Source organism: Haliotis asinina, chromosome 5 (genome assembly GCF_037392515.1).
Source record: "Haliotis asinina isolate JCU_RB_2024 chromosome 5, JCU_Hal_asi_v2, whole genome shotgun sequence".
NCBI lineage: Eukaryota > Metazoa > Mollusca > Gastropoda > Lepetellida > Haliotidae > Haliotis > Haliotis asinina.
Window position 1 is genome coordinate 46,716,270 of NC_090284.1, and position 24,042 is coordinate 46,740,311.

The window sequence follows — 24,042 nt, forward strand, 5'->3', positions numbered from 1 at the left end:
GGTCTTGCAAACACAGCTAGTTAATGAAATCAGACGATAATTGGATGGATCCGTATGATCACGTCCAGGCTTAGGTATTGGTACTACTATGGCGTCATGCCATGAAGGACGAAAGTTACACGATGTCCAAATATCATCAAAAATATTTAGGAGAGTTTCTAGGCAGGATTCTGGTAAATGTTTCAGGAGTTGATAATGTATGTTATCAGCTCCTGTAGCAGTGTCATGAGCTTGATCAAGAGCAGTATGGAGTTCATGAATAGAAAACGTTTCATTATAATCTTCCCCATTATCAGAATTGAAATTAATAGTTTTCTTTTCTTGTTGTTTTTGATATTGCTGGAATTTTGGTACATAATTTGAAGAGGAAGAGAGTTTAGCAAGGGTTTCACCCAGTTTGTTAGCAATATCTGATTTATCAGTAAGCAATTTATCTCCATGTTTAAGATGATGGACAGTAGATTTAGTACCTTTACCTTTAATTTTCTGGACCATGTTCCATACCTTGGACATGGGTGTCCGAGAATTTATTTTGGATACATAATTTTGCCAAGATTGGCATTTGTTCTGTTTAAAAGTACGCCGTGCTTTAGCATTTAAATCTTAAATTTATTGAAATTATGCACCATGGGATGGCGACACAAATAATGTTCTGCTTTTTTCCTTGCCTTCCTAGCTTGTTTGCACTCATCGTTGAACCATGGTTTTCTTATGTGTGGAACTACAGAGGACTTTGGTATACACTCATCAGCTATGGAATTCAGTTCATCAGAAAAGCATTTAATAGCATCAGGAACGTCAATAAAACGTTCAGGTTTAAGTTTTTCAGCACACAGTGTCTCATATAAAGCCCAGTTAGCCTTTTTAAAATTTCATCTTGATGATGGAGGAACATCGGATGGAGTTACAGCTTTTAACATAGTAGGAAAATGGTCACTTCCACAGAGGTCATCATGGACTGACCATTTGAATTCATTTAGTAGTTCTGAAGTTGTCAATGACAAGTCGAGAACAGAATACGTCTCTGTACCAGGGTGTAAATATGTGTTGGAACCATCATTATAAATACATAAATCATTGTCAGAACAAAAGTCTTCCAACAATTTACCTTTAGTGTTTGTAGTTACACTACCCCAGAGTGGGTTGTGCCCATTTGAATCTCCCATTATAATACAGGGCTTTGGGAGTTGGTCATATAGAGCCTGAAGATCAGTTTTGGCAAACGTCGAAGATGGCGAAATACAGAGTGAGCATAGTGTAAACGCTACATGTAAAGTAATTCTCACAGTAACAGCCTGCATATTAGTACTAAGTGAAACAGGGCTTTGAATAACATTTTGTCTGACTAGAATGGATGATCCGCCAGTGGCTGTATCACCCGGAGGTGAAAAACAATGATATGCATTAAAATGACGAAGGTCAAATGTATCTGTTTGTTTTAAATATGTCTCTTGGAGACATAACACTGAAGGTGTAAAATCTTGGACTAATAGCTGTAATTCATGTAAATTAGTCCTTAATCCTCTGCAGTTCCACTGTACAATATTATTGGAATAAACTATCTTTTAGGGGGATTTATTGGGGATCTACCCCACACTCTTTTGGAGGGCGACAAGCTATGTGCCCTAGAATGGACGTTTTCAGAAACGTCCATGTCTTCAAGAGACCCATATTTATTAAACAATTGAATTTTGTTTTGTGACCCTTTAGGAGCTCTGCCACTTTGTCGTTTTGAAGCATCAGGCCTCGGCTTCAGTTTACTTTTATCAGGTGGCTGACTATCAGCTGTCGATTGAGACTTTGAGTGTGACTGAGATGGTGATGATGATGATTTGTGATCGGAAGAAGACTTTGATGAAGGAGATACAGTCTTTTGTGTAGACTGAGCTGTATCTGTCTGAGTAGACTGTTCTGAGATAGACTGTGGAAGATCAGGAGAGACAGACTGAGGAGTATCTGAATTTACCCATGTCAGGTCAGTCTGGCATGAGCTTGACGAAGTTAGTACTGGTGTAGTTGTTCCTTTTGGTAAGGTTTCAGATGTTTTTGTGACAGAGGCGTAAGTTTCAGTGTGCTCGGTAGATTGTACAATCTTTCTTGCTTCAGCAAAACTGACGTTCCTGGAAAATTTGATTTTGTTAATTTCCATTTGCCTTTTCCAAATGGGACATTCTTTCGAAAAGGATGAATGATTTCCTGAACAGTTTCCACATTTTTTTTGAATACTGTCACAATCTTCAGTTACATGTGTATTCTCAGCACAGTGAGCACATGTAACAGACAATGTGCAAGTATTAACACCATGCCCATACTTTTGACACTTAAAGCAGCGCAGAAGATTTGGAATATATAAGTCAACATTCAGATTGCAGTAACCTGCTTTGATTGACTTTGGAGGTGTTGGAGCTGAAAATGAAAACAGATATGTGTTGGTTTGGACAGTTTCATTATTTTTTCATGTTGTGAAACGTTTGACGAAAGATACTCCTTGATCTTTCATCTTGGACATAATATCAATCTCAGTCATGTCTGCTAGAAGACGTTCACGGTCTCGAACTATGCCGTTGCTTGTATTCAGTGTTCTGTGGGAAGAAACTAATACTGGGACTCCGACAAACATATCAGTTGATAACAGGTTGGTATCTTGTTGTTTTCTGCTACATTCAATCAGCAGTGAACCTGATCGCAAGCGTTTGATATCTTTTACCTCCCTGCAGTGCCAGAGATACCTTTTGAAATTGCAGAGGGATTTAATTTCAAAGGAGTCTTGTCAAGGGTCTCAATAATCAAAAACGTGGCCAGTGTTCAATTTGTATAGAGGGTGGATGTTGATCATCATTTTCCAGTTGACGTTTGGGTTTTTTGTTAGGGGTTTGGTAATGCATGATTATTGGTATCTTGGTTCGTCATCCGAGCTCCCCACCCACCACGGAGTATCACAAGGACAATGCTAAAGCAAGCGGGCCTCCAGCTTACAGCACCAAGGATACTCGGACTGATATACTCCAGCAGAAACATTAAAAATATTAACAGTTCCACCAGATTGGCCCATGAGCCACCGCCTTCTGGGCATAAGACTCAAGGCAAAGTAAATGTAATCAAAAATCAAGTCAAATAATATTCTATGAACAAAGGGAGCCAAGACTAAAGTGTAAACAATTCCAAATCAAATTCTGTGCAATGACATAAAATCCATGCACAGGGCTTGGCATGACCAGCCGATTGGTTGAACTGGACCCATTCAACCACCCATCTAGGTGAAGTCAGGGCCGAAGTGGTGTGTTGAGCAATAGGAACACTGGTCCTGCTCCCATTGCCCTCAACCACCAGGATCCCCTCCTCCACCGACACAGGGCCGCAACCCACGGCAAACGGGTTGGTGGACCAAATATCCCCTTGGGTCCACTACGGGGATGTCGGCGAGCTCTTAGCGTTACCCACCACCCACCATGAGGAGGAGGCTCGCCACGGGTGCCAGTAACAAAGGAACCTGTACATGTGATAATGAGGTACCAATAACAAAGGAACCTGTAATCCATCTTGGATTGAAAAGCAGTCCGTGGACTCTCAGGGCTATCATCAGTGATAATCATTCGTGTGTTCTCTACGCTCATGCTGATCATCGAACCACCAAAAAGCATTTAAGTTCATGTCATTTAAATTATTGATAAGTTTTCTGAGTTTCAAAAGAGCATGCTGTATTAAGACAGAGCCAGTGTTAGGCATGGATTTTTATAGTAAATTTGATCCAATGATTTCACAGAGAAATATATTTACATTCTAATAAATTTATAGATATAATAAATATTTTATGATTAGTTCAATGTATAGAGACTAAGGTCAACACATGCCTATATACATTATCAAAGTTTGTCCACAGCCTTTCTAGTCAAAGGTGATGGAGTAGTCTAGTGGTTAAGGTGTTTGCTCATCGAAGACCTTGGTTTGACTCCCAATATAGGTACTATGTCTGAAGCCCATTGCTAGTGTCCCTTACTGTTGTATTGTGTTAGGGAGCAGGGTATAGCCATGTGGTCAAAGAGTTCGCTCCTCATGCCGAAGATCCGGTTCGACTCCCAGTATGGGAACTATATGTGAAGCCCATTTCTACATGGTGTTCCCTACATGGTAATGCTGGAATATTGCTAACATGATGTAAAACCTCACTCACTCACTGATCAACTCACCCACACACACACTCATTCACTTACCAACCCACCCACCCACCCACTCACTCATCAACCCACTCACTCACTCGCTCATCAACCCACCCACCCACCCACTCAGGCACTCACGCACTCACCTTTCCAGTCAAGTCACATTCAGTACTCGCAGATGACTTATATGTTGTATATATACGCTTATCTTCCTGTGGTATTTTTGGTGGACTTTGTCCAACTGTGAGTCAATAGGGACACATAGCTGCGTGAACTGCTGATAGATATCTCATGTTGCCAGTAATTCAGCTGTCCTTGCCATTTTATTTCTTATACTGATCTGTAATGGATTTTTGTTCATGTTACTCCCATTGAAGAGAAATGTCTGTATAAGCAATTTCTGTTCTGTATGTTTTAATTTTCACTCATTTCTATGTGTCTATTCTATCAGATTTTACTATTTACAAATTTGTTGTGTTCATGATACTGTTGTCTTTTTCATTGTGATAGATTCTTACTAGCTCAACTGGGTCAATACATCACAAGGCATGATTGGGTGAAGGACAGTTTTTTCCGTTATTGAACATGATAGTAGAGAACTTTTGTTACTCAAAAACCATTTGGAATATCATGATTAATTTTTCAAGCAATTATTTAATCAACTGTTCTATGGCAGTGAAAATGTTTACATCAGTCTAACTAAGTGTCCCAATCACCCAGATAACTGTAATATAAGCTGCTCACCTTTCAGTGTGGTATTGTCTGAAAAAAATCTGAATAATTTTCTCAAGGCTCCCTACAACATTTTCTACCCATTCCTTTTTGCTGTGTACTATTTCCCTAACCCATGCACTAGACACCCATTATTATATGACCAATCTATATGTTGTTTAAACAGGGACAAGATTGATATACCATCTAATGCTAGTTATTTCACTGCATCGGTAACAAGATGTTTATTTAAAGTTTCAATGATGTGGTGTTACAGGTGTCCATTTAGATTGTGTTATGCAGTCTGTATCCATATAGCCAGAATCATGCAGTGTCCTTTTATCCAGAGTCATGCATTCAGTGTCCATTTAGCTTCAACCATGCATTCAGTGTCCATTTAGCCTGAAACAGTGAAAATAACTTATTTCAGCAGCTATCCACCTTGTTGTGGCAGGATAAAAGCTGTTTATTAGGCTCACTGCCTAGCTTTCCATACGTCCATATGTACATTCAAATTGTAATATCTTAAGAACCGTTTACTAGACTCATTTTATGTTTAGTACCTAGGTTCATCACATTTTAAGAAAGGGCCCTGTAGATTTTGGTGACCTTCACATAATTTTCAAGGTCACAGAGACGCTTCGAAGATTTCAGCTTGTTAAATTGCATGTTAGATTTTCAGTGAGATATCTCAAAATGGTTCAGTGAATTCCCTTCATAGTCTTTCAAGTCTTTTCTTGAATGTATTTTTGATAAGCACTTTCTTTATTACTATTTTGGCATATTTCCCATACCATGATGTTCAGTCATGTCAAAGTCAAAGTGTATCTTGAAAATATTTGTGTGTTTGAACACAAGAGCAAGATATCAAGAGAGGTTGACTGGTCATGTTTTTGTTGACACTTAACTACATCTTTAACTACGACCTTCACTTTCATTACTTTTAAATTTGCTTTGATAATTTGCAATAGGGGATTATGTCACCCTAGTGACAATGCTTGCTTACTTTTATTATTCAGTGTGTTGGGGATTTTTTCATAAAGATATTTCGGTATTGATAAAGCTTACACTGAAACAGTGACTAATACCACAGTGCTCAGTGCTTGTCCTTAGACTCCACCACTGAGTCTGACAAAACCTAGAGGGAAGTCGTGTCAGGTAACCTTGAGCGATCTATGATCAAATGTGAAAAGACAATGTGCTACCTAGTAGTGATCATATGGAAAATAGCATTCAGAATCGTTCAGGTGCAAATCTTTCTGAGGTGAAAGTTCAAAAGGTATGTGCGAATGTCCACTTTCGCAATTTGGTAAGCTGTGTTCTGATTTCTTCAATCTCGAAGGTTACCTGATGCGACCTCCTACTAGATTTTGTTAGACTCAGTAGTGGAATGTAACGGAAAATACTGAGACTAACTTTACTTAGACTGCCTATGATAATATGTTCAAACTTCAGATTCTAACTAATTACCACTGATCATTAACCTGTTATGCCATTATTCATGTTTTTTAACAAAGTGGTAAATACCTTGACAAGCATAAATAGCTGATTCTTTGATATGAACTAAGTTCAAAGCTGTCTTTAGCACATATATGATATAACTTTCACCCAGAACCTTCTGGCATTGTTGAGACAGTTTATGATTGTTAGTGTCAGTGTTTGTATTGAAACAAGAATTGCCAGTATTGTCATGTTTCATGCAACATATCTTTTGTTATTCTGTTTTCAAATATGTTTGTTTCTAGTAACCAGAACTTTTTCTGATGTCCTTCAATAATTTGATCTGTTCGATGACTTTGCCTTTGAATTCCTTTATCACAATTTTGTTGTGTCTATCAAAGTTTCTTTTGTGATTGTATGAAAAGATATCTTGCTAGTTTCAGTACTTATCGGTGATTATGAAAACAATTTAATTGATTTGATTTGGATGATGTTTAGGGTATGTGGATAAGGCTGACAGTGATTTTAGTGTAGGTGATGATGGTGACATAGATGATGATCATGATGATGATGATGATGATGAATTGTGGTGATGCTGATGATAGTAAATATGATGCTGCTAAATGATGTTGTTAATGTAGTGATGATGGTGATGCAGGCGATGATATTGTGACATTGATGATAATGCAGTTGTTGATATTTATGTTAATTTAGGTGATGATGGTGACACAGATGATGATGGTGATACGGATAATGATGATAGTATTTGGGAGATGATGATGATGATGATGATGATGATGATGATGATGATGTCTTTTCTTTCAGAATGTAAGCAGTCTTTAATGGTTTTACCTTGAACGTCAAAACTGACAATGCCTGCCATTGGTGAATATGAGCTAAAACCTGAAGAGCACAGGTCATCAGGAAAAGCATTACAGTTCCAACTGTTGCTGTGGAAGAACTACTTAATCCAAAAGCGATCTGTGATACGAACTTCACTGGAAATTGGACTTCCAACACTGTTTGCTATGATCCTGATTGGTATTCGACAAATAACAAATGGAACCCCTATCACAAACACCACAGCATGGCCGGATTGTGAGTTTGAGCGATTACCTGGCAATCTGACAAAGAGAATTGCATATAGTCCTAACAACACGATCATGGAGAGAATTATGACGTCGGTTGAACAGAGAATTGGAGTTCATGCAGGTGGGTATTCTTTCTCCAGATTAGCGGTGAGTGCGGAGACAAATGTTTTGAAGTTCTCAGTTAATGTACACATTGCCAAATGACTGCAAGTGTCAATGCAAACAAATTTGTTTATTGTAGTTTTGCTATTTTTGTTGTAAATACATAAGAAAACTCCTTCTTTGATTTGGATTTGTATGGTATCATTGAGTTACCTGACTGCTTTGTGCCTCATGATGAATAATTCCATGTATTAATTTGAGCAAACACATATGGATGTAGTGTAGCAGAGTGTGGAGTCATCACACAGATGACATTCTTGGCTTGTCAACTTGCTGATGAGGTTAACCTCTTTGATCATATGGACAAGGTGTCCAACTTCAGATCAGAATGTCTGTGATGCGAATCCCAGCACAGGAACTTGTACATTTTATGGTCTCTAAAGTAATACACTTACTCATCAAATGATGAAAGGAAACGTTGAATGTTTCATAAAATGTATTGAACAGCCCAAAAAACACATCCCTGTTTTTTGTCAAGTTTTTAATAGGAGACATAAACATGAATGCTTACTTTAATGCAATTTCATTGTACCGTTCAGTATATTTCTCAAGGAGTGTCAGTAGTACCACAGTCACAGGATGGTCAGACTGCGTAGTTTAGTTGATAGTGTGTCTTCATTCCTCAATTTTTATGAATTTATGTGTTCGTTTTGTTCTGAATCAGTTGTAGTCTTTAATTCATCAGTTAAAGAAAGATTTAGATGATAGTCTTCAAATCGTTAATTGTTCCATCTGGATTCCTAGTCCTGTTTTTAAATTGAAATTGAAGCTAATGAGAAATCATGGCAGCAAACAGGTATGCGGTTGTTTGTCAGGTAAACTGTAACTAAGGTTAAATAATTGCCATGCAGATTGTGTCCCTTTTTCTGCGAAGGATCCTATGATATTTGGTTCTTTGTACTCTGATTGGGATCTGCATCTTTTTACAACACTATACTAATGGATTCCACCAAAAACATTAATGCTTTGGAACAAACCTGATGTTAAGACTGCAATACTGTTTCATTTTGCCTAATGTTTCAGATGCAGCTTTTGCTACTGAAAGTGAGATGGTCACCTTCCTCATGTTTGAAAATGTGACTGTCAACAACACAAGAGATTATCTTGGCGGTGTTGTGTTCAGTAGGTTTCTTGATAACTCCGGAGTTCTGGAGCTCCCAAACAAGATAGAGTATACAATTCGTCTCAGTTCCTCCCCAAGGAATGCTGGGGAGCAGAAGTTCTCTTTTAACCCTGACAAGACTGACACGCGATGGAATACTCGGGCTAATTATCCGATGTTCCAGAGAGTTGGCCCACGTGAAAAAAAGGATGCGTGTGGTGGCTCCCCAGGTAGGCTCCGTCTTCAGAATTAAAGTTATTTCTGATTTGAAATACTGTAGGTAAGTACTTAAAGTAGTTTCTTCTTTAGGCTGTATTTTAAGCAAATATGTTGATGTTATCCAGTAAATCCTACTTGCAAATGTATTAGTTTATCTGTGGTAGACAGAATGCGAATGGAAGAATAAGATCATTTCAACAATGTAGCTTCAGCAAACAGTAACAGATGAAAACATATAAAGTAAGAAATTGAAATCTAGCATCCTAATTCACAAGGCGCTTCTAGTGGTATGGTATTCGTAAGACTTTGCTAAACTATGGTCATGACAGGTTGTAACAATACAAGTGTTTTGTGGATCGGGGACCCAGACTCTGATGTTATGTGTTAGAAGTCCCTAACTGTAACATCATTTTTATTCTTTCCGAGGGTTACCCGTGAAGATCCAGGTTAGAACTATCTTCAGTAACATATGCTTGTCGTGAGAGGTGACTAATGGGATTAGGTGGTCTGGTTCGCTGACTGGGTTGATGCATGTGATTGTATCCCTGCTGCATAGATCAGTGTTCATGCTGTCGACCCAGTGATGGTCTGATCCAGACTCGATTATTTGTGGACTGCCGTCATATAGCCAGAATGTTGCTGAGTGCGGTGTTTAAATTTACTCACTTACTCTTTTCCAAGGTTACCAAAGAGAGGGATTCCTGACACTGCAGAATGCCATTAACTATGCTGTGTTTGAGGAACTGGCTCCAAATGAAACTGCAGAGCTCACCCAGAAGACCAAAATGAGCATGCGTCGGTACCCCTACCCACCGTACAATGATGACCCCTTCGTCCTGGTGATACAGAAACAGTTCCCACTTGTCATCATGTTGAGCTTCATCATCATAGCTCTTAGTATTGTCAAGGACATCGTACACGAGAAAGAGAAAAAACTCAAGGCAAAGTTCATATATATATTTGTGGACTAAGATCTGTAAGAATGTGCTTAAGGCAACAGATGTATACTGTAAGTCATTAAGTTTTAGTGAGCATGATATATTTGTGAAAATTGCGAATGACTTGAGCTAGCAAAAATATCTTGACGCAATTTGCTGGTAGAATGCAGTGAATAATCAGCAAACAACCTGTCCTATCTTCTCTTTATTATTCACCAGTTCATATAATTAACAATAGATCTAGACAATACATATATTAAGCAGTGACAACATCATGAAGAATGACTAATTACTAGCATTACTCGTACTCACGTGTCACATATCAAACAATGGATACCTGAACAAACGTCACTCAGTCAGTACGTCCGATAGTCCAGACAGGCACCAACCATGCAACACACATTTCTTAGAGACTGTTTGAAAGGCCAAGACCATCCAGTGGGCATGGATAGCTTTCATGACACTTATCTGGAGATCAACAGCTTCGCCGACAATGACTAAACTGGTCCTTCATCAGTGCCAATTTATCAAAGTCATTCCATTTAATTTAATCCCTTTGAACTGTTTTAAGCTTATCTGGCCTAGGAAAACATCACTGATTGCATACATGCGGAAGTACTCCACTAATTTTTGAGAATTAGGCAAGTCGCTCATTGGTGCAGGATGCAGTTTGACCATTATAGTTTACATTCTGAGTTTGCTGCCTTTATGCAAACCTTCATTCAATGCCTGGGTTAGTGTTTTTATTAACAGGTACACTAATGCTTACTGTTATATAACACCTGTTCAGACTATCCACATTACATTGTTGGACTTGCACAGACTCTTACATAACACCTGTTCAGACCATCCAGACTACTATGTTGGACCTGCTAAAACTGTTTTATAACACCTGTTCAGACCATACAGACTACTTCATTGGACCAGCTCAAATGGTTATATAACACCTGTTCAGACCATCCACTACTTTGTTGTACCTGTAAAAAGCGTTGAAGAACACCTGTTCAGACCATGTAGACTACTTTGTTTGACCTGCTCTAACTGTTCTATAACACCTGTTCAGACCATCCAGACTATTGTTTTTGACCTGCTTGGACTGCTATATAACACCTGTTCAGACCATCCACTACTTTGTTGTACCTGTAAAAAGCGTTGAAGAACACCTGTTCAGACCATGTAGACTACTTTGTTTGACCTGCTCTAACTGTTCTATAACACCTGTTCAGACCATCCAGACTATTTTTTTTGACCTGCTTGGACTGCTATATAACACCTGTTCAGACCATCCACTACTTTGTTGTACCTGTAAAAAGCGTTGAAGAACACCTGTTCAGACCATGTAGACTACTTTGTTTGACCTGCTCTAACTGTTCTATAACACCTGTTCAGACCATCCAGACTATTTTGTTAGACCTGCTTGGACTGCTATATAACACCTGTTCAGACCACTCAGACTATTTTGTTAGACCTGCTTGGACTGCTATATAACACCTGTTCAGACCACTCAGACTATTTTGTTAGACCTGCTTGGACTGCTATATAACACCTGTTCAGACCACTCAGACTATTTTGTTAGACCTGCTGAGACTGCTATATGATACTTGGTCAGATCATCCAGTCTACTTTATTGGGCCTGCTTAGACACCTGTTCAGACCATCTAGATGACTTGCCAAGACATGTTCAGACTGTAATGTTTTCCTTTCGTGTGTTCAGGAGTCCATGAAGATGATGGGTTTGAGCAACTGGCTGCACTGGATGGCGTGGTTCATCAAATATTTCCTCTTCTCCCTTATCTCCATCATACTGATGACCATCTTCTTCTCTGTGCGTGTTGGACCCAAGCATGAAAATGTCATCGGCAACACAGACCCAATCATCCTTTTCCTCTTCCTCACAATTTACTGCATCTCAGCCATCTGCTTCTGTTTTGCAGTCAGTGTATTCTTCAAGAAAGGTGATATGACAGTGTTTAATCAGAAGCCCAGGGTTATATTGGTTTTTCTTCTTGTTACTCCTTTCTGACTGTTTGTTGAAAACCACAAGCCCTACAAATCTGAAAGTTTGAATGAATAATGACAGTTATCGTGTTTCTGATATTCCTAATGTTTCTGATGTTCCTGACCATAACCTTGTTTAATGTTTTTGATAGTTGCCATGTTCCCTGTTCCTGACATCAGCCTTGTTCCGTCTTCCTGACATCAGCCTTCTTCCATGCTCCTGAAATAAGCTTTATTCCATGTTCTTGTTTCATGCTTCTGCCCATGGCTATGTTCCATGTTCCTGACTGTAACCTTGTTCTGTATTCCAGCTAACTCAGGTGCGGCAGCAGGGGGAATCCTGTTCTTTTGCTCCTACATACCATACTTCTTCATCCAGAACCGGTACGACACCATGACTTGGGGGGAGAAGATAGCAGCCTGTATTGACTTCCAAGTCGCCATGGCGTTTGGCGGTCAGGTCATTGGCATGTTTGAAGGCATAGGTCAGTGTGATCTACGCTGCCGTTCCAGAGTATCATCTCGAGATGAACATGCATGATTTCTTTATTCTTCTTATTCTACAGAATCTTTATATCAGATTATTTATGCAGGGTTAGACACCACCATGAATCCATTTAATTTAGCACCAGAGAATACTTGTTTTATCCTCAAAAACAGCTAATGTTTCTGAACTATGAATCTGAATGGATTTGTATTTGTGAATATCTGTAACATTTGCCGTTCAATTATGGTACAAAGTGCATGATGAAATATCACCAATTATCAATGAAACTGAACACATTTACTTCAGGACTTCTGTATATCCCTTCCAATACTGCCACATGTTGGTAAAGTGTTTCTCCTGTTATATGAATGATAAATAACATGTTTCAAACCTTTACTAAAATTTTACTAAATTGAAATCAAAGACGTGAACAAATGAAGTGAGGGTAGGTTGACAAAAGAGTATTCTAAGAAGTTCCCACTAAATATTTCATGACAGGTTCAGGGGTCCAGTGGAGCAATCTGCCTCAGGGTGTGTCAGTAGATGACAACTTTGCGCTACTCCACATATTTCTGATGATGTTGTTCGACTCTGTCTTGTACTGTGCCATTGCCTGGTACGTGGAAGCCGTCTTCCCTGGAGAATTTGGTGTGCCACAGAAGTGGTATTTCTTCCTGACGGTGGGTGAACTTCTCAAACATAAACAGGGGTTCATTGTTAGTGTTTGCCATCCTCTTGTGTCTATGTTACTGCAGCTCAGTAAAACATGTAGATGTGTATGAGAGTGACATTCCACTAACTGGTCTTGTCAGCACGCCAGTCCTAAATGCATAAAGTCCTATTCTTAGCTTGATGTTACAATCAGCATACTGTCCCACAAATCAATTGCAGGTCAATCATAAAGTTAAGATCCAAAGTCTAAGTTGCTCATGACCACCATAGGATCACTAAAATCAGTCAGAGAAAAAACAAAATGGCGGCTTTCAGCATGAAAAAGAAGAGTGAGCATTACATTATTGGAACAGGGTAAGATGAATTATTACAACTCTTGAAACCTTGGATTGTGGTTTCGTAAGGTTTGCATAAGACTGATTTGTACTACCTATGAAACCTTTAGATATGTTTTCATATGCAATGGCTATTAACCAATCAAAAGTCTTCTAATTTATCAAAAGGGTAATCCAAGATATATCTGTATTGTATACGAAGTTATGCAGGCCCTGAAATAAATATATACCGGTAATTTTTTAATTATCTGATGTCACAGTGTGTTGAAAGTTTTGTCGTTTTCTGCTTTTTTTCTTTACGTGCGTAAGTAAACATGCTAAATCTTACAGATTTCCCATACAACAGACTCATCAGCTGGCATAAAGTCAACATCTCATGTGTGTTTGATTATGTGCATATGTCTACAGCAGTTGACATTTTTAAAGTTGATTCCCTAATGGAATTAATGGTGTGTTGAAATATCATTCCCCAGCGGTCTTACTGGTGTGGAACGAAACAGCGAGATGATGTTGATGACAGCAAAGATTTGAACCCTGAACAGGATGATGAATACTTCGAGAAGGACCCAGTGGGAATGAGGCCAGGCATCAGTATAAGGAACCTGAGCAAGGTCAGTGGAGACACACTTGTGTGTGGACAAAATTATAGCCAAAGTGAGGATGTCCAAATCAGGCACACATGAGTGACTTACAAAGACCTTCAAACTGATGTCTCTAGAGTCTTTAGCAGTGATACAAGAATTTGTGGATGTCAACTAGGAGTGTATTCTTTCTTCGTCATCAAATGAATGATGAAAGAGTAGGAATATGCCCTTAAACTTTGTTTCCACCAAACTGAGAAGTTCATATCTGTTAGTTCTTGGCTATTTTGGTGTTTCTAGTTTTGTGTGAACTACTGGATTGTCAAAAAGGGATGAAATGTATAAGGGAACAGAAAGGTTAGAAGAACTTATCATGATTAAACCTGAATAGAGAAGATAGAATCAGTATAGAGAAAACACATCAGTATTCAGAAGGATACAATTGTTATCATCAGGATGTGTTTTTTATGTCATGCATCGTACATATTCACTTTACACACGTTCCCATATTTCTTTTCCATCAATGCATTGTGTGGTTTGTAAAATTTTAACATTTCACACTACCCCATGTTTAAAACAACTCATGTTTCTGTCACAGGAGTTCGGCACAGGGGAAACTTGTAAGAAGGCTGTGTCTGGGATGACTCTTGACATGTATGAAGGGCAGATAACTGCACTTCTTGGCCATAATGGTGCGGGAAAGACAACTACAATGTCAATGCTGACAGGTAAGATGTCAACTGTATTCACCAAGTAGATTGTAGCAATCGTTCATATGAACCGCAGGTCAGACTGTGGTTGGGAGTCTGTAGTACACTGAACAGAGTTACCTTACTTTGTCATGCAGGATCCTATTATGCTTTGGGCTGTCCTCTCACACTGAAGTGAGATGGCATAAAATCCAGCTCATTCTCATAATAATGTGTTTTGTGTGTTTTTACATCCTACAGATTTGGATAGGAAATATATTTTTTCCACAAGAATGCTCTTTCTTTCACAGTGTGCTCCCTTATGACATGGTTTGTTGAGGTGATTTTGGTAGAAAGTATATTATGTTTAAATATACATGTTTTACTGAGGAGGTGATTTGATCTCTGAATCAAACTTGATTCTTAAAATTACAAGCTAACACAATCTCCAAATGAGCTCTTGCTCCATCCCTGACAACTAACATCATGACAAATCCATGTTTGACACAACTCCCTCATTGTGATCACATTCTTTCTGTGCAGGGTTCATCCCACCAACAGGTGGCACTGCACGTGTCAATGGCTACGACATCCGAGAGGACATTGTCAGTGTGAGAAGCAGTCTAGGTCTCTGTCCTCAACACGACATCCTGTTTGACAGTCTCACGGTGGAGGAACATCTTATCTTCTTTGCCAAGGTCACTGATCATTCTAAAGTTGAGCAACTACTGTGTCAATTATTTTTATCCTCTGTGCCATTTTCTTCAAATGCTTACATAATTCAAAGACATGTAGCAAACAGATAACAAACTCATCTCAGTGACAAAGCCTCTTTGCACTTTTTGAGGAGAAACTAGCATTTTGTATACTCCCACTAGATTAAAGAATTGAGTACTTTTCCACAGAGTTTCTTAACCTTATTGGTTAATTAGCACGCTTAAGTGCAAGTATATGAATATAAATGGTTCTCAATAGGCCTAAGTTTCTAGTAATTCTTATGTTGCCAAATAGTTGGCAGCCATTTTCAAATACTCAACATTGAAGTCATGTGACTACTATGGTAATCTCCGGACAGTGTCTGTGACTGTAACAGCATTTGTATAATTATATAGCTATGGCTTAACATTTGCTAACGCTTTTGTGGAGTTCAGGAGCCTGGATGAATTATCATGCACAAGTCAATTTAGTTAACTGAGTACAGTAAGCAAGGTATTATAGACCCATTGGGTTTTAAGTGATTCTTATATGTTTTTTGTACTCCCAGATTTGAAATTAACTGAGTTAATGTGATTTTTATTGAGTAATATCTGGAGCCCTGTTCATGTGTTTCTGTTGTGATAAGTGAACTTTTGCACTTCTTTTACCTCTACCAGAACATTGAATTTACACAGAATGTTTACATTATTGTGACAGTTTCCAAATGTCAGTACTTTCCGTGTTATCACAGCTTAAAGGTGTACCTTCAGCCGAGGTGGCATCTGAGGTGGACCAGATGTTGGACAGTGTTGGACTCCAGCCCAAGAGGAATGCCCAGTCACGAACTTTGTCTGGTGGCATGAAGAGGAAGCTGTCTGTTGGCATAGCACTCATAGGTGGATCTAAGGTAGCTCATATCATCTCTGTGTATAGAAGGTGGTTTTAGGTGCAGCTCATCTCATCTCTGAGCATAGCACTCATAGCTGGAACTCCGATATCTCAACTCATCTGTGGGCATAGCTCTCATAGCTGGAACTCCGATGTCTCAACTCATCTGTGGGCATAGCGCTCATAGGTGAACCTCAGATATCTCAACTCAACTGTGGGCAAAACACCCATAGATGGAACTCAGATTATCTCAACTCATCTGTTGGCATAGTGCTCATAGATGGAGCTCTGATATCTCAACTCATCTGTGGGCATAGCGCTCATAGATGGACCTCAGGTAGCTCGACGCATCTGTGGGCATAGCACTCATAGATGGACCTCAGGTAGCTCAACTCATTTGTGGGCATAGCGCTCATAGATGGACATCAGGTAGCACAACTCATCTGTGGGCATAGCGCTCATAGATGGAACTCCGATGTATCAACTCATCTGTGCTCATAGGCTGTCATAGGTGAACCTCAGATATCTCAACTCATCTGCAGGTATAACGCTCTGGATATAACTCCAGTATCTCAACTCATCTGTTGGCATAGATGGAACTCTGATATCTCAACTCTTTTGTGGGATTGTGGGATTGTCTCAGTTTATCAGTGGGCATAGCGCTCATAGATGGAGCTCTGATATTTCAACTCATCTGTGGGCATAGGTGGTCATAGCTCTCAATGGTGAATCTAGTGTATATCGTATGACTAGGAAACCCATCTGCTGATTTGTAGTGTTGATTCTATCAATGTGAAAACCTGGTGGTCACAGAAAGATGTTGGAATTACTCTATGTAGCTAAGCACTCATAGATGGAGCTCTGATTATCTCAACTCATCAGTGGTCATAGCGGTCATAGATGGAGCTCTACGGTAGCTCATCTCATCTCTGCTATAGCTCTCGATTGTGAATCTAGTGTATATCGTATGACTGGGAAACCCATCTGCTGATACAGTGATGATTCTATCAATGGGAAAACTTGGTGGTCACAGAAAGATGTTATATGTAATGCTGAGAAATATGAAAAAGTAATAGCCCAAACGTCTATTAAGTGAAAGAGCCATCAAGGTGAAAGCTGGATTATTTTACTGCTCTACAGGTGGTGATCTTGGATGAACCTTCTTCTGGCATGGACCCAGACGCTCGTCGGCACATCTGGACCGTGCTGCAGAACAACAGGGCAGGCAGGACAATGGTGCTGACCACCCACTTCATGGATGAGGCAGATCTCCTAGGTGACAGGATTGCTATCATGGCAGAAGGGGTTGTCAAATGTTGTGGTAGCTCCCTCTTCTTGAAGAATAAATACGGTAAGATGGAATTGGTGCATTATGTACACTTTTACTGAAATACTGTTTGCCTTGTGTCAAGGATGCATTCAATATGCTAGCATTGGTGATGATATAGACTGCCAAGAGCACATTGGAATGTGCATTTAGAGTTGTCTGCCCCTGTGTGCTGTGTGTTGTCTGCCCCTTTCATCTCAGGTGTTTGTGACCAGAGGCTCTTTTAACAAAGCAACATTGCACTAAGATTACCTTAGTGCCATTATATTGAGGTTACCTTAGTGCTTTCTGAAAGGAAGGCATGGCTACCACATAGAAGAGTGTACATCATTCCCTGTACTTGTCTACTTTCATAACATGTGTATAAGAGTTATTGGCCTTGTCCGTTCCAGCCTTCTCTCTTCCTGAAGGTGCTGGCTACCATGGTACAGTGTGTTTAGAGTTAACTGCCCTTGTCTGCCCCCTCTTGAAGGTGCTTGGTACCACAGTATAGGGTGTTTAGGGTGAACTACCCTTGCCTGCTTCCTCCTGAAGGTGCTTGCTACCTCAGTTTAGAGTTAGTTGCCCTTGTCTGCACCTTCTTGAAGGTGTCCTTGTCTGCCCCCTCTACTGGCTACCACAGTATAGGATGTTTAGAGTGAACTGCATTTGTCTACTTCCTTCTGAAGGTGCTGGCTACCACAGTATAGGATGTTTAGAGTTAACTGCCCTTGACTGCTTCCTCCTGAAGGTGCTGGCTACCACAGTGCAGAGTGTTCCTAGTTATCTGTCCTTGACTGTTTCCTCCACCTCATTTGTAACCACTTGTGCCATTCTGGCAAGCTGGATGGTGACTTGCACTCTTCTTATGGCCATGTTCATATCTTGTCTTAGCACAAACTGACTCAGAGATGAACAAAGTTAAGGACTATTTCCAAGAAAAGATAATTTCCAAATATGGCTACTCCAAGAAAACAACAGCAAATATATAATGCAACACAGAAGTCACTTTAAGTGCATTCTTTTGTCATTTACAAAATCAATAACAAGATAATTTTATAATCCAGGAAACAAATGATGGAAAAGAATAATCTCAAAGAAACTGTGACCTCATTTCACATTTTGATGAGTTTGATTTGATTGGTTTGCTATTATTTTTGGCAGTAGTGGCATACTATACAGGTATGAGTCTTCCTGTAGGTCACAGAAAGAGGTGAATAGTAACAATTGGCTACTATAACCAGAGACCATATAAATTATGGTCTCTGCTACAACACGGTGTGTTTAGAGTTATCTGCCCTTGTCTACACCGCCATCTCTTCCTCCTGTAGGCGCTGGTTACCACATGGTCATAGTGAAGGAACCTCAGTGTGTGGTGGAGAAAATCACGGCTCTTGTTGTTAAATATATCCCTGAAGCTGAGCTGGAGAGCAACATTGGAGCAGAGCTGTCTTACATCCTGCCTCAGGAGAGTGCCCACAACTTTGAAGAGCTGTTCAGCCAGCTGCAGAAGGAACAGAAACAACTGGGTATCTCCAGCTTTGGGGCTTCAGTCACCACCATGGAGGAGGTCTTCCTCAGGTAGGGACCATTACCAGACCAAAGAAAGCTCTCCCACTGTGCAGAAAAATGCAGTCCACATTAGTCATGGAAATAGCAAACATATTACCTCGCTACTGAAACAGTATAAAGGGCAACGAAAGACTATGAAACTGCAACTTTGACCTCTACTGCACATGCTTTACGATTTGGGCTTCTTTCAAGTTTCCAAGCAACTGTGAATTTGTTGGGAAATCAGTAGAATAAACTGATGTGAAATTTTGGTAGTTTCATATGCCACTAGGTCCTGATCATCTGATTATCTAGTTATTATGAAAGTAGGTTCCATTATGTGACAATACAATTTTTTGGCTCTCCACGTGATAGAAAAATTGATCTACCCCTCCCACAGATCTACCCTTGACTGAATTATAGTAATCAATGCCTTGCCATTAAGAGGGACTGAATTCAAATTGTTTCCAGTGTGGAGGGGTAGCTAAGTGGGTAAAGTGTTCACTTGTCACACCAAAAGCCCAGGTCTGATTCCCCTCATGGATACACGGTGTGAAGCCCATTTCTGGTGTCCCCTGCCATGATATTGCTGGAATGTTGCCAAAAGTAGTGTAGAACCCAAGTCCCTCACTCACTCAAATTGTTTCCAGCTTATTTTATTACTGTCTGTTTCACCTTACAGAGTTGGAGAGAGCAGTGACATCAATCTAAGAGGGAGGTTGCAGAAAGGAACAGTCATGAACAACTTTGAATTTGCAAACAGAGAAGATAACATTGTATTTGACATGTCTTCAAACAACTCTATCAACACACACCTAGGTACTTCATTAATTAGATTTACAAAGACTGTCTTTATTAGGAGAGTAGTATATGTTTTATGCTTGCTTATTCAACCAAAGAGGCTGAGCAATTACATCCTGATCTTACGTGTTGGTTTCAAGTTCCAGTTGTGCTTGAACATTAATAGAGTTTCTGAAAAAAGGTCACTATGCTTATTGTAAGAGACGACTAGCGGGAGCGGGTGGCCAGGCTCGCTGTCTTGGCTGACACATGTCATTGGTTCCCTCAGTTCAGCTGATTGATGCTCATGCTGTTTGTCACGGGATTGTCTGGTCCAGACTTGATTATTTACAGACCGCAGCTATATAGTTGGAATATTGCTGAGTGTGGCGTAAAACTAAACTCACTCACTCACTCTGATATTTTGTGTTTTTGCAGACATTTACCTCATTTTGTGATTTTTTTAATTTTAATTTTGAATATGTGGAATGAATTTGAAATGGATAACTTGACATTGATGTTTGTGACAATTAGATACAGTTACAAAAGTATGCTGTGTAAAAAGAAAGTATGTATGTAATGATATGGAGTAGTTATGACTGACTTATGCTATCACAGTCATTATAAAAACGCAGTATTTGTCTTCAGTGTTCTCGCTCAAGTGTCCCTGATATGAATGCTATGGGCTAGTAGAATTTAAATAGTATCTCGACTGGTCTTATAATGTTGTTATTATTCATACAAGGAGAGTTTCCAGGATATTTTGTATTGTTGTTGGGGGTACAGGGTAGCTTGATGGTCATGTAAAAATTGTGGGTTCCATACATTACATAGGTACAATGTGTGAAGCCCATTTCTGTGTTCACTTGGGCAATGTTAACAAAAAGATAGCCATGAAACAGAATAGCTGAACTAAAAGAATTATAAAACTGTTTCTGATAGATGGCTTGCAGGGTGTGGGACCTGCTTTTTTAATTCTAAGTAAGATTTTTTTGTTTGGTCAACATTGAACTTTAACAGTTTAAGTTATTGCTTAAGTGAAACATTGTTTATGGAAGTTGCTTCATTCCATGCACTGACACCTTGTGTAAATGTCTGCCTTCTTCCTATGTTGGGTAGGTCATAGAGGAACAATGATATCCATGGAAGTTGCTTCATTCCATGCACTGACACCTTGTGTAAATGTCTGCCTTCTTCCCATGTTGGGTAGGTCATAGAGGAACAATGATATCCATGGAAGTTGCTTCATTCCATGCACTGACACCTTGTGTAAATGTCTGCCTTCTTCCCATGTTGGGTAGGTCATAGAGGAACAATGATATCCATGGAAGTTGCTTCATTCCATGCACTGACACCTTGTGTAAATGTCTGCCTTCTTCCCATGTTGGGTAGGTCATAGAGGAACAATGATATCCATGGAAGTTACTTCATTCCATGCACTGACACCTTGTGTAAATGTCTGCCTTTTTCCCATGTTGGGTAGGTCATAGAGGAACAATGATATCCATGGAAGTTGCTTCATTCCATGCACTGACACCTTGTGTAAATGTCTACCTTCTTCCCATGTTGGGTAGGTCATAGAGGAACAATGATATCCATGGAAGTTGCTTCATTCCATGCACTGACACCTTGTGTAAATGTCTGCCTTCTTCCCATGTTGGGTAGGTCATAGAGGAACAATGATATCCATGGAAGTTGCTTCATTCCATGCACTGACACCTTGTGTAAATGTCTGCCTTCTTCCCATGTTGGGTAGGTCATAGAGGAACAATGATATCCATGGAAGTTGCTTCATTCCATGCACTGACACCTTGTGTAAATGTCTGCCTTCTTCCCATGTTGGGTAGGTCATAGAGGAACAATGATATCCATGGAAGTTACTTCATTCCATGCACTGACACCTTGTGTAAATGTCTGCCTTCTTCCCATGTTGGGTAGATCATGGAGGAACAATGATATCCATGGAAGTTACTTCATTCCACGCACTGACACCTTGTGTAAATGTCTGCCTTCTTCCCAATGATATCCATGGAAGTAATTACAACTTGACCTGGTCACACATCTGATTCAGTGAAAATGTATGAACACATAACTGGCTTGTGATGTTTTCTTTCTGTGCAGGACCCATGAGGGTAGAATAGGCCTTCTGCAACCCATGCTTGCCATAAAAGGCGACTGTGCTTGTCGTAAGAGGCGACTAACGGGAACGGGTGGTCCCGTTGACTAGTTTGACTTGGTTCCCAGTTAAGCAGATCGATGCTCATGCTGTTGATCACTGGATTGTCTGGTCCAGACTTAATTATTTCAGACCACCGCCATATAACTGGAATAGTGCAGAGTGTGGCATAAAACTGAACTTGCTGTCTCACTTTTTCTTTGCAGATCTAAGTAAGGAGTTGACACGCAACACTGGGATCTCACTCTACATCCAACAGTTCTGGGCCATGTTTGTCAAGCGCTCACTACACACATTCAGAAACAAACTTGTTACATCGTCACAGCTGATTGTGCCGTTATTTTTCACGGTTATGGCGCTCATCGTCATTAAAACCTTCCCAGGACCCACTGACTCACCAGCTCTCAAACTCTCCATTGACCAGTTCAAGAAAAACTATGTGCCCTACTCCACTGCACTGAATCCAAATGAATCTTTGAGTGAACTGGCTGAAGCTTATGTGAATCAGTTTGGAAATTCATCATCGATCTTGACCTACATAAACAACCTTCCAGGATTTAAAAATGACCCGGACATGATAAAATATCTGAGCAAGAAGGGGGGAGAAGGAATTGGGACTTATAACATTAAATATTTGATTGCTGCATCATTTGAAGAAGGTGCACAGACTGGCACCAGCAATGCAAGAGCATACTTCCAAAACCAAGCCTACCACAGCCCAGCCATTGCTCTGGCAACTGTTGCAAGTGCAATGCTCCAGTACATCACCAACAACTCCTCCTACTCCATGGAGGTGACGAACCATCCTCTCCCAAGAACAGACATGAATAGGATCAATGATGATCTCACCCAGGGTATGGAAGGATTTACCATTGCATTCAACGTCTGCTTCGGGATGGCATTTTTGGCCAGCAGTTTTGTCCTGTTCCTTGTCAAAGAGCGGAATGTCAAGGCCAAACACATACAGTTTGTTAGTGGGGTCCATGCCTTCAACTTCTGGGCTGCCACGTTCTGCTGGGACATGTTCAACTATCTAGTACCTTGTATTCTCCTCCTCATCAGTTTTGCAGCCTTCCAGGTTGATGCATACATTGTGGACTTCCACTGGGCCAGCATACTGCTCCTGTTTGTGATGTATGGATGGGCCATGCTGCCATTCATGTACCTTATTTCATTCATATTCTCGGTGCCAGCATCAGCCTATGTATGGATCAGCATGTTCAATATACTGTCAGGTAAGAATTGATGCATGTAGGTGACAGTAGAAAGTTAGCAAAACTAACAAAATCACCCTTCACAGCACATCTGTTTCTAAGACGTGTGTGGCTTTGTTAATAAAAACTTTCAGACCCCCATAAATATTAGATAATCATTCATTGTTTTCACTTCTTTGTTTAATTAATAGATTGGGTGTTTTCAAAGTTGTCTGCTTGAAATTCAACATGAACGATTATATTTCCCTCTTAATCATATGGTGTACTTTATTTGAATGAACCAAGTATGTTAAGAAAATTTACAAATGAGTGATGAAATTGAAATCAAGTTAATTTCCAAAGTTAAGGTCAAGCAGTAGAGATGGGGGAGTCTCTTTTACAGTCTTTTTAATGAATTTTTTTTTCTTCATCTTCTAAAATTTGGCAACATTAGTTTGTTGTAACACAGGGTGAATATGAAGATCATTTGCAAATTAGTCAGTAGACTTTAGTCTGGCACATCTGGTAAGTTCATATCAAGTTTAGAGGAGAGAAAGTGGATGATTCCTTGTAGTTTATTCTGAAAGTGTTGTCCTGATTAGAAGTGTTTATTATGTGTTCACCTTCAGGAGTTGCTACAGTTCTGACAGTGGGTATTCTGGCAATCCCCCAACTGGGGCTCGAGAACACGTCCCGGATACTTGAGTGGATCTTCATGTCTGTGCTGCCCAACTTTTGCCTCGGGCAGGGTCTGGAGGACTTTTACAACAACTACGAGTTCCTCAAAATATGCGAGAAGTTTAAGCCTCTTTGCACCATTATGCCTACGTTCTCATGTTGCTCAGGTACATACACACGCAGCTGTAGATT

General features: G+C 39.9%; 1 protein-coding gene across 1 annotated transcript in view; it reads left to right on the top strand.

Moving 5' to 3' along the window:
* Positions 1-24,042, top strand: part of LOC137284624 (phospholipid-transporting ATPase ABCA3-like) — a 50,948-nt gene that overhangs the window by 12,421 nt on the left and 14,485 nt on the right. Inside the window, exons 2-16 of the mRNA XM_067816513.1 lie at positions 7,134-7,520; positions 8,585-8,893; positions 9,564-9,823; positions 11,535-11,775; positions 12,130-12,303; positions 12,804-12,985; positions 13,786-13,923; positions 14,492-14,621; positions 15,126-15,280; positions 16,030-16,185; positions 17,307-17,517; positions 18,804-19,053; positions 19,706-19,842; positions 22,186-23,214; positions 23,802-24,017. Coding sequence (XP_067672614.1) covers positions 7,181-7,520; positions 8,585-8,893; positions 9,564-9,823; positions 11,535-11,775; positions 12,130-12,303; positions 12,804-12,985; positions 13,786-13,923; positions 14,492-14,621; positions 15,126-15,280; positions 16,030-16,185; positions 17,307-17,517; positions 18,804-19,053; positions 19,706-19,842; positions 22,186-23,214; positions 23,802-24,017 — 3,928 coding nt within the window. The 5' untranslated portion in view covers positions 7,134-7,180. The remainder of the gene's footprint in view (positions 1-7,133; positions 7,521-8,584; positions 8,894-9,563; positions 9,824-11,534; positions 11,776-12,129; positions 12,304-12,803; positions 12,986-13,785; positions 13,924-14,491; positions 14,622-15,125; positions 15,281-16,029; positions 16,186-17,306; positions 17,518-18,803; positions 19,054-19,705; positions 19,843-22,185; positions 23,215-23,801; positions 24,018-24,042) is intronic.